Below are 17157 nucleotides of genomic sequence, written 5' to 3'. Positions count from 1 at the left end.
GTACCCAGAATGTAATGTGGACACAGCGATCTCTACCTGTTTGTGTAGTCAGATCACACAGTTGCGCATTGTCCCAGGAGCCACAAAGGGATGGCTTCTCTTTAAAAAGCAGTTCCCCCCTCCAGTCCCGATCCTCCCCTGGCCCACACTTCCATGATGCGCTGGAGCTCAAGTAATTCCTTACACAGGGAATTTAGACTCTTCACTTGTGGTTTTGGCAAAAGCTTCACACAAATGTTTCGCGCTGGTGGTCTCCTAGCCATTTAAGATAAATGACAAAATGAAATGCAGTCTTTGCAGAGCAGAACAAATGTTGGATGTTGGGCCATGGAGGAGGCATCACCCATTTGTTCCCCACACGTAGCTGTTGGTTCAACCCTTAGTTGCAGTCCTTTGGAGCTATGACTTTGGAGAGGGAGAGGCTACTTTGACCAGCACCGCTTGATAAGAACCGAGGGTTTTGCTGATTTTTGATGGGGCTGGGATTTGGGGGTGGTATGGATGTGGTTCCTAGGCAGGACTGTGCATTTCTTCATCTGTGTGGCTCTGGGTCTGCTAATTCACTGGCTTTGTGGAGATGAGAAGATGGAACTATGGAGCGTCCATCCCCGAGGCCAAAGCACAGGTGGATGGTAAAGAGCCACAGCTTTGGGACTCTTAGAAGAGGGGACCTTACCGGTCTTTTTTAAAGGTTTTCTTAGGAAAGTAAAGCCCCTAAAACAGGGTGTACGAGATGCACGGTTGGAGCCAAACACAATGGGCCATGGAGGAGGCTTGATTCTGGGCAGTTGGGTTTCGGCACCTCTGGGGAGCCTATCAAATGGCAAGGGCTTCCATTTTCTCTGTGCGGGTATGTGAGGTCTGCTGTTGGTTGGCAGCCCTGCCTGAGGAAAGCCAGCCAGCCAGCCCAGTTTGGTGTCAGTTAAAGGCATTAACACAGCCATAAAATGATAATTCCCTTTAGATTTGGCCTTTCCAAACCTTCCTGATAGCTCCAGTTTTCAACATCACTGTCTCAGCTCTCACTTCTTATAACTAGCTTCCTTAGTCCCCCTTTTTCATACAACCTTCCCCCCACCCCACCCCCACCCCCATCACTTCTCAGGCCCTTCTTCACAGAATGCTTCCGATTTTAGCTCTGTCACTAAATAGCTGTGTGACTTGAATAAGTCACTTCCTCTCCAGGCCTCAGTATCCTTATACTTTCTAGCTCTAAAATCTCACAAACTTCTGTCCCAGATTCCCTCAAGGGCCGCTGGGGCCCCCCCTTTTCTCTTCTCCTTACCCACTGACCCCTGCAGAAATGCATTCATTTCATCAGGGTAGGTGTGCGCCCATTTCCGCTAACCCCTTTCCCGTACCCCGACCCCAGTGGTGTCAAACGTAGGTCCCCGACTGACCAGTTTTTTTTTCTATTGTTTTTTTCTCCAGGGCCTTCCAGGCCTGCCAAGCTGCCGGCAGCTCCCATAACTGCCTCCTCCCACCCTCACACATCTGTGATTACGCCACCTCTCCGCACCCTGGCCTCTCTCCCACCCTGCTTTAGCCTGCCCTGCTGTGCTGGTCATTCAGTCTCAGTTGGTGGGACTCAGGCTGAGAGTCAGACTGAGACTCCAGGCACATTTGGATGCCATTGTCAGTTGTCAGGTAATAGAACAAATGTTTTTTTCTGGTGGGGGGGTGGGAAGAGGGTGGAGCTGGGGGTTGGGAGGTGGACAGTGGCGCTCTTACTCAAACCTCCGTGAATGATGCCAAACATACGGTGGGAAGATTTGCAGACTTCTCTGTGGTATGCTGGGGGAAGGGTGGAGCCAGGAGTTGGTGAAGCACCTTAAAAATTCTTTGCTGGAGCCAGGGAAAATGGGCAGGGAAGCCAGTTAACTGACACTCCCCTCCCCGATGCTGTTGGATGTCACTCATACCCACTTTGGGTACCCATGCCTGAGAAGCCTCCCACGAAAGGACATCCTAGGGTCTCTGTGAGCTGTCTGATGTTCAGTTTAGTTTCAGCATTTATGGAGCACCCACTGTGTGCAAGACATTTTATTGGATAGCTTTTATAATCAGAGCTCTTTCTCCCCCTAATTTTCAATGTCATTGACATTAAAGGTTACCTTTAAGTCTCTTTTTGAACATCATTCCAAACCTTCAAATACTACTTGCTAACCGTGTGACCTTAGGTAAGCCACTCTCCCGCATCTGTATGATGATCTCTGGGGTTGCTTCTAGCTTTGACAGTCTATGAATAAATGAATTGAAAGTCTTTGTTTTTCTTTTATAGAAACTATAACACATTTACTTTGGGCAGAAGTCTCAAAGCTTCTTGTAAGAAAGGTGACATAGGAAATAACCAGACCAAAAGGTGGCTGGAGATAATTATCGGGTCATACAGTGTGTGTGGCATCTTGCCTTCCCACACCCCAGTTGGCCATTAATGGAAATCAGCCCATATTTCGAGAGCACATCAGCTGTGTGTCCCAGGTCTGGGAGACACAAGCGAGAATAGGATATAAATGAATCTCTTCTCATCAGCAGACTGCTTTGCTATGGTGCCCGTGTCTTTGTGGCAGGGTGTGAAGTGGATTCGGCTCCATCAAGGAGCTAAGGGGTGGACACTGTCATTTACCCACTTAGTGTCTCTTAGCCTTTGGACAGTAGCACAAGCACAGAACTCATTGGGTAGGACAGCCCTGAGAGAAAGGGGAAAAACCCTCCTCTCTCCTTCCAATTCAGATTCAGTGGATTTTAGAAATGACTCGTGATTAGCAATGAACCTCTGTCCTCCTCCTCTGGAGAATGTCACATTGTGAAAGAGCTTGCAGTGCATTTGGGAAGAAAAGATCTAGGTTTGAATTCGGCTTTTTCCTTTTATGGTTTTGCTGCGGTGGAAAGAAAATGGTAGATTTGAAGTCAGAAGGCCTAGGTTCAAACTCCTGGATTTACCATTTATTAAGTGACCTTGGGCAAGGCATTTAACTTCCTCAGGCCTCAGTTTCTTCATCTGTATGAACAAAGGGTTGGGCTAGATGACTACAAAAGACCCTTCCAGCTGTGAATCTTAACAACTAGGTGGAGAGAATGCAGGATTTGGAGTCAGGAAGACCTGAGTTCAAATCCTGCCTTAGATACTTGCTAGCTGTGTGACTCTGGCCTCACTCATCCTCTGTTTTCTTATCTATGAAATGGGGATAATCATAGCACCTGCCTCCAAGAGTTGTTGTGAAGATTAAATGAATGAATATATATGCATATATTTATATATACACACACACATATACATATATACATGTGTGCGCATATATTTATATATATACATTTATATACACATGTGTGTATATATGTATATATGTATGTGTATATATATACATATATAACTTTATTTTTTAACTTTAAACCTTAAAATACTATATAAATTTTAGCTCATTATTATCATTACTTCCTTGGGCTTCAATTTCCTCAAATCTAAAATGAGGGAGTTAGACTAGGTGGTTTCTAAGGCCTCTTCTAGATGTAAAAAATCCTATGAGCCCATGAATAAAAAAGTCTCTCCAGGTAAAGACTGCTTTCTCTACACTCATCTTTCCTTCCTTCCTTCTTCCTTCCTTCCTTCCTTTTTTTCTTCCTTTCTTCCTTCCTTTCTTCCGTTCTTCCGTTCTTTCTTCCTTCCTTCCTTCCTTCCTTCCTTCCATCCATCCTTCCTTTCCTTGATTCTCCAACGCCATATCACTAGCTGCATGCTGGCCACAATGAATGGAGATAGTTTAGAACTTACTCAGTATTTCACTGGAAAATAGAACTTCCAGATTCCGAGGCACTTGTCAGGGAGTTCTGGAGGCTCTGACCCTTGTTTTTAGGAGTCTTGGAACAGAGCACCTTCATTCCTTAATTATTCTTTCATTCATTTATTTTATCTAGTCATTCATTCATCTGTTTGTTTATTCTAACTAGAGAAACAACCCCACCAGAGTCCTGATTTTTCTCTTTGTGTTCCGACATACTGGTAGGATAGACAGTGGATGGAGAAAAGGAGAAAGTAAAGATTTAAAATAGTCAAGGAAGGAAAGAGTAAGTCTTTAAAGAGAATGCTAGGAATGACTCACAATTATGTAGTGATTTGAGACTGACAGAGCCTGGCGATGGCCCTGTGAAAGTGCACCTATCATCATCCCATTTTACAGATAAGGAAACTAATAATCAGAGAGATTTGGAGAGTTGCTGATTGGCCATAGTGAGTGTGTGTGTATGCCAGTAGTGAGTTGGCATCAGAACTGAAGTCCCCTCTGACCTTTGGATGGTAAGCTTTTTGAGGGCAGGGACTATCTTTTGCCACTTTTTCATATCCCCCCAGTGCTTAGCCTGATGCCTGGCACATAGCTGGGGCTTAATAAATGTTGATTGATTGACTCCAGTCCAGAGCTCTTCCCACGACAGCCTGCTGCTTCAGCTCAGTGTGATTTGTGGTGTAGGTGCCTTCGTTTTTAACTTTCTGGTTTTGTACACTCAGTTTAGGGAATGCTCTGTTCACTAAGTGGGCGATGCCAGCTTTGTGGGGGAGATAGATTTGTTATCATGGCTTCCTATAATTATTGCTGCCGTCTATGGTACTTAGAGAATAGACTGTATCAAAGCACGCTCTAACTGTTTATGACAGGAGCTGGTCAAGTTCTGCTTGAAAGGAACACGATCTCCCCTTGGAAAGAAGGCTTGCATATACTTAACCTCGCGTTGTCTTCCGTCTCTGTATGAAAGCAGACAGCCTGCTGTTGGGGAGCAACAGAGCCTCGCATCCGGCCAGGACTTCTGCACCCCACCCGGGCCAGCCAGAGTCTACCAACAGATGTGGTTTTTGTTTGGGAGTTTTGCTCAGTTCGCATCAGAAAAGACCTTAGCTTATTGTACCTTCTTGTTTCTTTCTCAGCCTGGTTTGAGGTTTCTCAGAAAGCTAGCCCCTTTTAAAGCAAGGCCACCAAACAGCTACTCTGCCTCACTGTGGGTGTTAGGGAAGGGGTCGTGTAAGAGTCCTGGATTTAAGGCAGAGGTCTTGTGTTCAAAGGATGACTGTTGGTTAACTAGCATTAAGGGCTAAATAAACATCTGCTACTATTATTAGGTGTGTGACTGTGGCCAAATTACCTAACTTCTCCGGGCCTCACTTTTCTCATCTGTAAGAAGAGGTGGTTGGACCAGATGATCCAATGCTCTTTAGCATCTCTGATATTATCACTATTCAAGGCTTGATACATATTGCTAGTCGCCTTGCGTACCATCCAACCATGACTCTGAGAGCTGAGCAGGTAAAGTTATCTACCATCTTTGAGGCTTTTGCTGGTTCTGCTCCCCAGGATGGGAAATTGTCACAATCAGGGTAAGGAGGCACCCAGGATGCGCCTGTTATTGGACCACTGCCTTTCCTCCTCATTTCTGTTTTTAATTGATTGCTGGACTGCTTCAATAGTTTAGTATAATTAGCTTTCCTCCCTCCTTTTGTTTTCCTTTAAGTCAGCCTGGGACAGAGTGCTGCTGGGCGATATTTTTTTTTGATCAATTTTAAATACCTGAAAATATTCTATTCCAGTGGTTTTTGTCCCTTTGTGATTTCTGTCACTTGAATTGGGCTGTTTGCTTAAGTGTTTTTAGTGCCTGTGTAATTAGTAGTTGGAATAGAGTCATTAAATTTCGAGTAACCCCTGTTCAGGATATGCAGTCTGGTGTAAAAAGGGAAGGGGGCCACTGTATTTGCGTCCTTCGCCCCTTTTCTTATCAGGATGCATTGAACCTCTCTCTTCAAATTAATATAGAAAACCCGAGTGTAAAAAATGCTTCACATAGGTTAATTGCATACCCATGAAATGTAAGCAGTTATTTATAGAAGGGTATGATTTTATGGGAGAAAGCAACATAGGTACGTGTGTGCGTTTAGCCTGGCATTGGTGCATTTTCTCAGTCTCCCAACACTCACTTTACCACTGACCCCCATTGTAACCCAGGCAGGTTGCCTATCCCCTTCTGGGTTTGTGTTTTCCTCATCTGTAAAATTGTGGGTCATAAGATCATAGATTTAGAAGCAGCCTTAGATATAATTTAAACCAGAAATTTTATTTTACAGGTGAGGCACAAGTTAAGTGACTTGCTTAGGGCCATGTAGGTTCTAAGTAGCAGAATGAAGTGATCTTGGAGGTCCTTTGCAGCTCAGATCATCTGCGTTCTCTGATTTGAAGGTCACTTTCAGCTCTGACATTCTGCTTAGTGTGAATTTGAGGTACCATTCCATCTGAAGGCCTCATTAGAGTCTTGGTATTCTACGTCCTATCATTCTAAGATCCCATCCAGATGTGACGTTTTATATTCTGTGATTTTTTTTAGGTCTCTTCCTCTTCTGACAGTATATGTTCTGGGATTCTTAGGCCCTTTCTAGCCCTGATGGTCTCTATTCTGTAAATCTAAGTCATTTTCCAGCTTCGGGTTCCATGGTTTTTTACGTTTTATATTTTAGGATCCCTCTCAGCTCCAAAACTTCTAATTAATGTCCATTCTTGGTGTATGTGGTTTGTAATATACAAACATGAATCTCTGTTACTGTTACACGAACAGTGCTATATGGGATGGTTTCTTATTGAATCTGTGATGCATATTTTTTAAAGCTCTTTGCATGTCCGGTTGTTAGGAGATGGAAAAGAGGTTGTGAAACTTCGTTGCATTTTTAAAATCAGCAAATGGTCATCAGCCAGAGTGATTAATAGATAGGGCTGTGAGCTTCAAGGCCTACCACAAGAACACACAGGATTCCAGCTCAAGCAAGCAGACGTGTTTGCATTTAATAGAGGGAGCCAGTTTTAGTCATTAGTATATACTAAAATCACAGAGCAATCTTGTAAAGTTAAATTCAATTTACTTTTCTACTGAAATTGTGCTTACTGTATTATTTAACTAGTCTGGGGTTTCTTGGCATGAGTTGAAGCAACAATAAAGATAAAAGAATACCTGTAAGTAAATAGTAGGGTTTAACAGTAGAATATAGTTTTTTCCTCCTTCAATTATATCCCAGTGTTCATTTTGTGTTGGTTTTATAACCAGAGCCACCCAATGGGAAGCAGTGGATTAGACCACCCTTGATGTGAAAGCTTGATGCAATTAATACAGTCTGTCTCGAAAGCGGCATTATTTCAGAAAGTTCTGTGTTAATGATATGGTATGTGTTTCGCACATTTCATGCTAGAAGTGAGCTGGAGTTTCATTCTGGACTGCGTTTGATTAACACTGGCGGATCAATGGAAAACAAAACGGGGATGGGAGTAGAGATTGCAGACTCATCCAGCCCCGATCACCTCACTCATCGAGGACCCGGACAGTGCCGCATCTTTGCTTCTCTCTGAGGCAGATGTCAGATCCACCCAGACTGGGCTTTAGATCCTCCTTTGAGTCATAGCAAAAGGGGGGGAGAGAGGGGGGAAGAAAATATGTGCATGTTTAAAGACAAAAGAAATACATCAGCATTGAGATCATGCCTAATTATTTTTTTCTTTTTAGCATCTTGCAAAATAATTTTTGTTGAAGGATCTCTCTATAGAAACAGATTATTTGAAAATATAACATTTCACGAATTCATTTGAGAAGTATTTCCTGAATTCCTACTTAGTATTAGGGGATATGCAAAAATGAATGGTGCGGTCCCTGCCATCAAGGAGTATACACCCCGACAGGGAGAGAAAACCCCAAACCCAAGGAACTATAAGGGAACATTTGGAAGTGAGCTAAGAGAATTACAGAGTGCTGCGGAAGTTCAAGAGAAGGATAAACCCCTTCTGGCTTAGTAAAGAGTAAAGGTGGCAAAGGAGGAGCATGGGTATCAGAGGATGTCTCTTAAAGCAGGTGGCCTTTAAGCTAGGCCTTAGTAGTTTTCTTACATTTATTTCATTCATAGAAAGGGGTGTGAATGTGTACACACACACACACACACACACACACACACACACATACACACACACTTATGTATATGTGTATGTATATATATATATGAATACACATATACATATATATATGTATTTTTGTTGTGTGTTCTATTAATTGAGTAAATAAATGCTAGAAAACTATTAAGGGCCAATTTAAATGCCACCTTCTTCATGAGATCTTCTTAGATAGACAGATATAGCTATATATGGACTTTTATACATACATACGTGTGTGTGTGTCTATAGAATATGTAAATGAGGGGTAGCTAGGTGGCGCAGTGGATAGAGCACTGGCTCTAGAGTCAGGAGGACCTGAATTCAAATACAGCCTCATACACATGACATTTACTAGCTGCGTGACCCTGGGCAAGTCACACAACACCAATTGCCTCACACACACACAAAAATTTTAAAAAAGAATATATATATATATATATATATATATATATATACACACATATATATTCTATTGAGTAAGTAAATATTAGAACATTATTAAGGTCCAATTTAAAATCACACACACACACACACACACATGCAATACTATGTCAAAAGCTGCTTGATCAAGGATGCCTCAAGAATTAACAGATTTACTCTTCAAAAACAATTAGGACAGGTTAGTTCAAATCAGCCAACATGAGCACAGTGCTGGTTGAAGGTGGAGAGAAAAGTTTAGTTAAGACATGGCCCTTGCACTCACGGAGTTCACAGTCACTAGCATAGAACTAGGAATGCTACACAGAACTAAATCTAATGCAAAATTATACGCAATAAGCAGCAAGTAAACATTCATTAAGCATGTCCTGTGCCAGGAACTCTGGGAATACCAGCCCCCTCACCCCCCAAAAGAACAAAAAACCAAGGTCTTGTCCTTGAGCAGTCTACATTCCACTGGAGGAGATGATATGCAAAAAGCCCCCACCATACCTACAAGATATCTATATCTATCTATCTATATCTATATCTATATACCTATATATGTACACATACATACAGGACATTGAAGATGTACAAAAGAATGTATTTTATGAGCTGTATGACTGGAGAGCAGGAAGGCTTCCTGGAAGAGGAATCTTTTAAGTTGAGCTTTCGAAGTTAAGTACTAATTCAACAGGCAACGTTCTGACACTGGGGTGGGAAACCTTCGGCCTTGAGGCCATATGGGACCCTCCATTTTACAGATGAGGAAACTGAGGCAAATAGAGGTGAGGTGACTTACCTAGAGTCATACAACTAGGAAGCCATTGAAGCCAAATTTGAACTCGGGTCTTGCTGACTCTGGCCTCAGGACTGTATCTGCCGTGCCACCTGGCTTGCCAATGACTCAGCAAGATCTTTGCCATAAGCGTTAGGATGTGATAAGGATGTGAAGGACATTCAAGTATATGAAGGGAGGGAGTGTGGGAAGGAGGGAGAAAGTGGGAACAGTCTTGAAGACCTGATAGGAGGGCTACTGAATTAGTCCAGGGGCATTTGCAATGAAGAGGGCTTATGCTAAGATGGTGGCAGTGTGGTGAGGGAGGAGACAGAGGCGAGAGGCGGAGCACAGCACGGGCTGTTTTCTGACACCCCCACTTCTTGGAATCACAGGCCGCCAGGAAGGCTCCACCGGGCTGATTTTCCTCAGACGATGCATGGAACGACCGTAGGTGGCCTACAGGATGCACACAAGGGGACCGTCGTGTATGAAGTCAGTTTCACAGGGTGGGTTTAGGCGACTGATAGAACACAAGAGGGAGGTCTGGGTATGGAAGCAACAGGAGGTAGACATCAGACTCTAGAAAGGACATTGATAAGCTGGAGAGAGACAGAAGGGGGGAAGCAAGATAATTAATAATTATAATAGCAGTAATAGCATAGTAGCTAGAATTTACATAGCACGTTAAGGTTTGCCAAATGCTTTACAGATATCTCAGGACAGTGAAGATTAATTGTTCGACAAACTGGTATGATCTAACCTGGAGAGAGGGAAGACTTAGGAGAGCTTAATAGCTATCTTCATAGGTTTTAACAGCTTCCGTGTAGAGGAGAGATTAGATTTGCTGTACTTGGTTCCGGGGTCAGAAGTTGGAAAAAGGCAATTAAAGGTTGGCCAGCCAGTCAGTAAGCATTGATTGTGTACCTCCCGTGTGCCAAGCACTGTGCCAAGTGCTGGGGATACAAAGAAAGGCAAAAGACAGCCCCTGCTCTCAAGAAACTCACAAATGCAGGCTTGCTATAAAGAAAAACTTCCTAACAATTACAGATATCTGAAAGCAAAATGAGTGGAGTCTCTGGCTGGTGGGTTCATCCTCACTGAGAGTCCTGAAAAAGCAAAATACATTTTTTTAGCTACATTAAAGAAGAGTTTCTTGTTCAGGTATGTGTAAGACTAGATAGCCTTTCAACTCTGATATTCTGATTGGGGAACTGGGAGATCCAGTATATCGGACCAGAGATTTAGAGTTTGGAAGGTACCTTAAAAATCCAACTCAGGTCCCCAGACTCTAAATCTAGAGTCTTGCCCTTATTTGTCTTTGGAGAGAAAAGATGTGTGTTAGAAGGAGGCAATATGGTGTAGCTCAAAGGTCTGGGAGGTTAGAGGCATAGATTCAAGGCCCTACACTTCTGCTTAATAAACTGGATTCATCGTGTAAAAAAAAAATCATTTTGCTTCCCTGAATCTCAGTTTCCTTGACTGTAAAGTGAGGGTTGGGGTGGGGATCGGACTAGAAGATGCCTAAGGTCCCTTCCAAATGGGTCCGGTTTTATATATGGTATGAAAGCCCTTTTCCAGATCTCACATTCTGTGTTCGCTGAGTCCAAGGCCTCATCTAGCTCTGACATCCTATGGTCCTTCATTCATTTCTCAAAGTCAGATCCTCCTATCCTGTGACTCTGACATTTCTATAAATGGAGATGGTGGGCCGGCGATCGCTGCCACATATAGAGAGTTAACTAGATTTAATTTCACCATTCTAAGGCTAGACCCTTCAAACATTCCAAGCACAGGGCAGAATCAAAGAATTCTGTTTCCAATACATACAAGATGTTGCTGTTTTTCTCCACTGACAGGAGAAGCATTTGGAAATGCAGTTTTTTTTTTATAGCTGTCTTAAAAAGGAGCTTGGATGTTTAGCACAGCTGGCGCTCATTACATTATGCACTATCAATAAAGTAGCATGTGTAATTAATTTTTAATGCAGTGCCGTACGCAGTGCTTTAAAGCAGTTACTGGATGGGGAAAAGCAGCGATGGTCACCGGCCGCAGAGATAGCGAATTGTGACTGTTGCACGTCGCCTCTCTAAAGGAGTACAGTACAGTCGACATCCCTTCAGTAGGAACCTGCCTCTTCAGCCCTGTCTTCTCTCCCGAGCTCGAGGCCTACCTTGGCAGCTGCCTCCCGGAGGTCTCCACGGGGCTGCTCCTCTTAGACTTTCTGAAGATCAGCTTGCCTCAAACTGCTAACTGACTCTGTCGATGACTTGTCATCATCCCCCATTTCTGTCACACCACTGACTCAGTATCCTGTGTTCAAAGCCTCTGGGTTATCTTTGATTCTCCTCTCTCTCCCACCTCTAACAGGCAGTCATTCCCCAAACTCTGTCAATTCTGCCTCCCAACTACCTTTTCCATCTGTCCCCTCCACCGCTGGCCTAGGAGGCCAAGAACCCCCTCTCTCAGCTCCTCAGCTTCACTATCCCTTGCAGCAGTGGTTCCTGTTCTTTTGAGATTTCTGAAATCCAGTGACGGGTTTGATTTCATGACACCTCCAGGCAGTGGTGTGCTGGAGCCGGCTCTAACCTTCTGGGGATAAGCCGATTGTTAAGTTTTCAGTGTGAGCATTTACACCTAGGAAATGGGTGTAATCTTGTGTTATTGTTCTGTTGATTGTCTAGAAAGTGATAGAGGAAATGTCAATAAGCTTGACAGTGCATTGTGGGGACTTTTTCTGGCGGGGGGAGCTGGTTGTTTAACAGTTAATAGTGTACCCCTGCCTTCATGCCTGCCTTTTAAAAGGCATGGCATTATAACTTTTTACTTTTCCAACCAAAAAGAGAGAGAGGATGACGTGTCATACTACACTCGGTCATACATACATACAGACACAAATGAGTCAGGAACTTTGAGAACCCATGGCAAATGCGACTGAATTGATTGTTGTCAGCCAGATAGGGCTTGGGGGTCTCTCCCCTTCATTTTTATAGATGAAGGACCAAAGCCTATACAGGTCAAGCGGCTTGCCCAAGACCACATGGGTAGTCAATGACAGAACTGGGATTTGAACCCAGGTTGTATGACTTTAACTCTAGTAGCTTTTCCTCTGCACCCTGCGTCAGGGGAAGATGGAAATGGTGCTGAGTCCAAAGTCAGATGGTGGAGATTAGAGTTCTGGGTCAGAGGGAGCAGTGGTACAGACTCGAATACAAGAGTGTTGTCTTCTCTGAAGGTTTCAGCCAGTTGGGACCAGGGGGCTGACATCCCACATCTCTGATCCGTTCGCCTTTGGGTCAGGAGCCAGTCAGTCTACTTGGGGCTCTGCCTCATCTTTCTTCTCTGCTCAGCCTTTAGCCTCTGCATTCCTTTCTTCCTCTACTAGCAAGCAAGAAACGAACAGGATGGTGCTTGAGACCAGGAGAATCACTGCATCATATCTCGATCCTCTGATGAATCTATGTTCTCGGTCACTGTGGGAGCCCTTTCCACTGTAGTAGGTCACAATCAAATACAAAATCTTGTTTGGCATTCAAAGCCCTTCATAACCTAGCCCTCCCCCCCCATGTTCCTCCCACTCTTCCCGTCGTCTTATACCTAATACCCCACTCCCACTCCCACATGCTCTTTGATCCAGTGACTCTGGCCTCCATGCTGTTCAGTGAACTCCATCTCTAGGTCCTGACAGTCTTCACTGGCTATCCCCCATGTCTGGGACTCTCTCCCTTCCCATCTCTGTCTCTTCCCTGGCTTCTTTTAAGTCCCAGGTAAAATCCTACCTTCTGCAGGAAGCTGCTCTCAATATCCCTTAATTCCCATGCCTCCCCTCTGTTGATTTTTATAATTTGTTTTCAAGGTGTCGCCTTCGTTAAATTGTGAGCTTCTCAAGGGAAGGGATTGTCTTTTGCCTCTCTTTTACCACCCCTTTCCCCACCTCCAAACATTTGGCACTGTGCCTGGCACATCGTAGGCGCTTAATAAATGTTTATTGACTGACTAACATTCTCACTGTACCCTCTTATCCTGTATGATTCCTTAATTCTGTCTTTCCTTAAACCCTACACAGAGGATCTTCCCAGCTCAGCAGTGGGTCTTTGATTCCAAGGAAACACTTGATGTCTAGTTGGTATCTTGTATTTTCTGCACAAACAGCTCTCACTCCCGTATGGAATTAATGTTTGTCTTAAAAATTAACGATAATAATAGCTAGTATTTATATAGCGCTTTGAGGTTTCCAAGGCATTTTTACAAATATCTCATTTTATGGTCACAACAGCCCTGAGAGGTAGATGGTGTAATCCTCATTTTACACATGAGTAAGCTGGAACAGACAAAGGTTAAGTGACTTGTGACAGAGGGTAAATGACTTACCCAGAATCGCACAACCACTAAGTGAACTCAGGTCTTCCTACCTGCAGCTTTGGTGCTCCATCTACTACAACTATCTACTTGCCTCCATCTGATAAAATTGACTTTATTTAAAGGTCAAGGGGGAGAATTTCCCAGCACCCTTTGATATCGGTGGAGATGCCTCAAGGGTATCGCCAGACCTTGTTTAGCAGGATGGCCCTGCTAACTCACGAGTCTAAAGTATTCCAAGGCTCTTTGATACAGTCATATTTCTGTAATTTCAAGGCTGACTTGTTAATGGATCAGGCTCCCCTTGAGATAATTTTGACTTTGAGGCATCTTGTCATCCATTCTTGTACGGGGCTACTCTTTTTTTTAAATTTAGGGGGGAAGGCAGGGGCAATTGAGGTCAAGTGACTTGCCCAAGGTCACACAGCTAGTAAGTGTGTCAAGTGTCCGAGGCTGGATTTGAACTCCACGGCTACTCTTTACGAGTATAGTGACAGTCAATGGTTGTTTCTGGTGAAAAGGCTGCTTATGGCTTGTCCATATCAAACAGGGACCCTCTGGTAAGAGGAGTAGGAAGAAACATAAACAGAAGGAACCGTATTATCTATAGACATCTTTTATGGTGTTTTCCCCTCAATGGTATGATCATGTTTTTGACTTTACAGTCATTTCACTGAGTACCGCCAAGAAGCACATCCATATGGACTTACGGACATCCATATGTCCATGAGAGACAGATGTATTTTTCTTAAGACTGCATACCTTGCTCAGAGAGGACGTGGAAGAATCACAGCACTGAATGTGCCATGGTTCATTTAGAGTAGGAACAGATGTGGCAACGTGTATTCTTGCTGAGAAGGATCTGAGTGAAGAGGGCCGTAGTCTAGAAAGACATCGCATTGGCCCAGGAGCCAAGGGACAGAGATTGAGCCAGAGCTCTATCTTAAAATACTTGGGTGACCTTCAGCAAGTCAGCTCAACTTTGGGGGCTTCAATTTTTCATCTTTCAAGTTAGAGATTAGACTTGACTTTCCTGGTCCCTTTCATTTCTAGATGGTAATTAGGAAGACGCACAGCGTGGTTTCTTCTCTTACTTAGACAAAGTCAAGAGAAAGCTAATAGTGTAACTTTTGACAAGTCACTTGAACAAAGCCTTCTTCATTGTAAGGTGTAGGGTTTTGACTAACTGATCTCTAAGGTACCATCTAGCTCTAAATCCTGTGATCTTTGCCTCTTTTATCTAAAACAAAACCTCTTCTTAGTTCCAGTCATTATAAAGGAGAACCTTGGTACTAATGAACATAAACTCTTAGGCAAATGTGTCATTTTCATCCAGAAATCACAAATCAAAGGATCTTAGAGACCCCCTGGTTCCCTTTCTAATATCCCTGGTAAATAGTCTATCAACCTTTGCTCAGCAGCATCTAATGAGGGGGAACCAGTTCCATGGGCTCTAGAATGTTTTTCTTTATGGTAAGCTAAATTTTTCCTCTCTTTAGTTTCCACTTATTATTCTTAGTTCTTTCCTCTAGGGCCAAGTAGAATAAATATAATTCACTTCCCAAAGGACATTACCTTTATTCGGCCCCATCTCCCCTGACTTCCCGTACTCCAGCTAAACATCTCCACCTCCATCAGGTCATCCTCAAATTGCCTGATATTGAGGTCTCTCATCATCATGGGATATTCTATAACTTATCAGTGACCTTTCTAAAATGTACCACCTAGAATGAACATAGTATTCTAGGCACAGGTCAGTCATGGTATGATGACTGTCACCTCACTCATTCCTCACACAATTCCTATCTTTTTGTAGCTCACCAGAGTGGCCGTGCATATTGAGTTTACAATTCCATCAGATTTTTTTTCACGGAAACCAATGACTAGGCGTATCTTCCCCATTTTATTCTTGTGAAGGCTATTTTTAAACTGAAGTGTAGGAACTCTTATCCATATCCTCCTTCTGTCTAAGTGGTTTGTAGTATACTCCTACAATGCCACTTAAGTGTTTCTTTTCATTCATCTTCATCCAGTTGCCCTCCACATTACTTCTCACTGTATTTATTGCCCATATTTTGTTCCTTTCTCAATCAACATTTCTGTATTTTGTCTTCCATGGATTGCTGTGCATTTCTGTTGCCATCCCCGCTGTGTTTTACCCAGTTTTTTCTGTGCTATCTAGCTTGGTAGACATGTGTCAGCACATCTCTGACAGTCCACATCCCAACTTTTCATGGCTTTTCACTAGCCAGTCTACATGCTTAGAATATGCTTCCCCCTTCCTCCCACATAGCCCCTCTCTTTCTTTAAGACATAGCTCAAATAGCATCTTCTCCTTGAAGCCTTTCCTGATGCCCCCAAGTGCTTTTGACTTCCCTTTTCAACAAACTTGTGTTCAGCTACTTTGCGAGTATTTGTATTTATTCATTTTATATTTATATCTCGTGTATTTTGATATATATTTATATATGTGTATGTGTGTGTATATATATGCATATATATATGAAACATACATACTTGCATTCTTTGTATCACCAGAGACTAGTTCAGTGTGTAGCACACAGTAGGCATTAAATAAATTGATTTTCTTTTTTCCTCTGTCCTTTTGGTTTGAAACTTTTTAATCAGATTTGCAAGACTCAGTGTTTTAAGCTGTAGTCTAAAGATACAAAACCTATTTCAGATACCCTCTTCTTAACTATTATTAAATTCCAAATCTGCTGTCAATGGAAAGCAGTGATGAAAATAACCCCTGTACCCCTAAGGTATTGACTTTCTTACCCAGGACTTCAAAACCCCTCTTAGGATTTTCAGGATTCCTTCTTATCCCTGGATGGATCACCAGCTTGCATAGCAGCCAAACCGCTCCCTCAGCATAACCCCAAAAGCCTACAGTTTCAAGATTGGGAGAGTATCCTTTACGTTTTTCATCTTCTTCAGCAAATGTATGCTTTCCTTGAGGGCAAGGACTGGAATTTTTGTCTTTGTACTCCCACTACCTGGTATAGCGCCCATGATGAGTGCTTAATAAATGTTGTTTGGTTAATTCGAGTCAGACTCAGTTGGCGGATGGGTGAAGTATACAAATAATCCCTTAGGCCTCTCTAACCTTCGAAAGTTTACAGGGGGCTTTCACATACATCATCTTACCTGGCCCTCTATACATTTGGTAGGAATGTACTTATAAATGAGTTTTTCCCATTTTGTAGATAAACTGAGGCCTAGAGAGATAAAATGACTGTCGGTAGTAACCAGGGGCAGGACAAAAGGACTCGGATCCAGGTCTCCTAATTCTGTAGCCAACACTGACCCTGGTTTCCTCTCACCAGTCTGCTGAGGGATTCCTTCAGTGGTTTGGTTTTCATGTAGACTGTGTCTTTTAGGGGAGGCTGGGACCCCAAGTAGGAGCAAAACTTATTTTCTGATATCCATTCATAACATGGCAATTGTGATCTTATAGTAGTTAATTATCTAATTAATAGTCAGTGGATGAAAAAAGGTATTACTTGTGGATGGGGGAGAGGGATAGGGAGAGGGAGAGAGAGAGAGAGAGGGAGAGGGAGAGAGAGAGAGAGAGAGCAAGAGAGAGAGAGAGAGAGAGAGAGGAGAGAGAGAGAGCGAGAGAGAGGGAGAGGAAAGAGAGAGAGAGAGAGA

The 17157-nt window shown here is 43.1% G+C and overlaps 1 protein-coding gene across 4 annotated transcripts in view; it reads left to right on the top strand.

The window, feature by feature from the left end:
* Nucleotides 1–17157, top strand: part of BCL11B (BAF chromatin remodeling complex subunit BCL11B) — a 93484-nt gene that overhangs the window by 48807 nt on the left and 27520 nt on the right. For 2 of the 4 annotated variants that reach the window (XM_036751452.1, XM_036751451.1), the window contains exon 3: nucleotides 1432–1647. The exons of the other annotated variants lie outside the window; for them this stretch is intronic. In XM_036751452.1, coding sequence (XP_036607347.1) covers nucleotides 1432–1647 — 216 coding nt within the window. The remainder of the gene's footprint in view (nucleotides 1–1431; nucleotides 1648–17157) is intronic. 4 annotated transcript variants of the gene reach the window in all.

The sequence above is a fragment of the Trichosurus vulpecula genome, chromosome 3 (assembly GCF_011100635.1).
Source record: "Trichosurus vulpecula isolate mTriVul1 chromosome 3, mTriVul1.pri, whole genome shotgun sequence".
NCBI classification, from domain to species: Eukaryota; Metazoa; Chordata; class Mammalia; order Diprotodontia; family Phalangeridae; genus Trichosurus; species Trichosurus vulpecula.
Note: the sequence above shows the minus strand (reverse complement) of the source record. Positions and strands in the feature narration are given on the sequence as shown.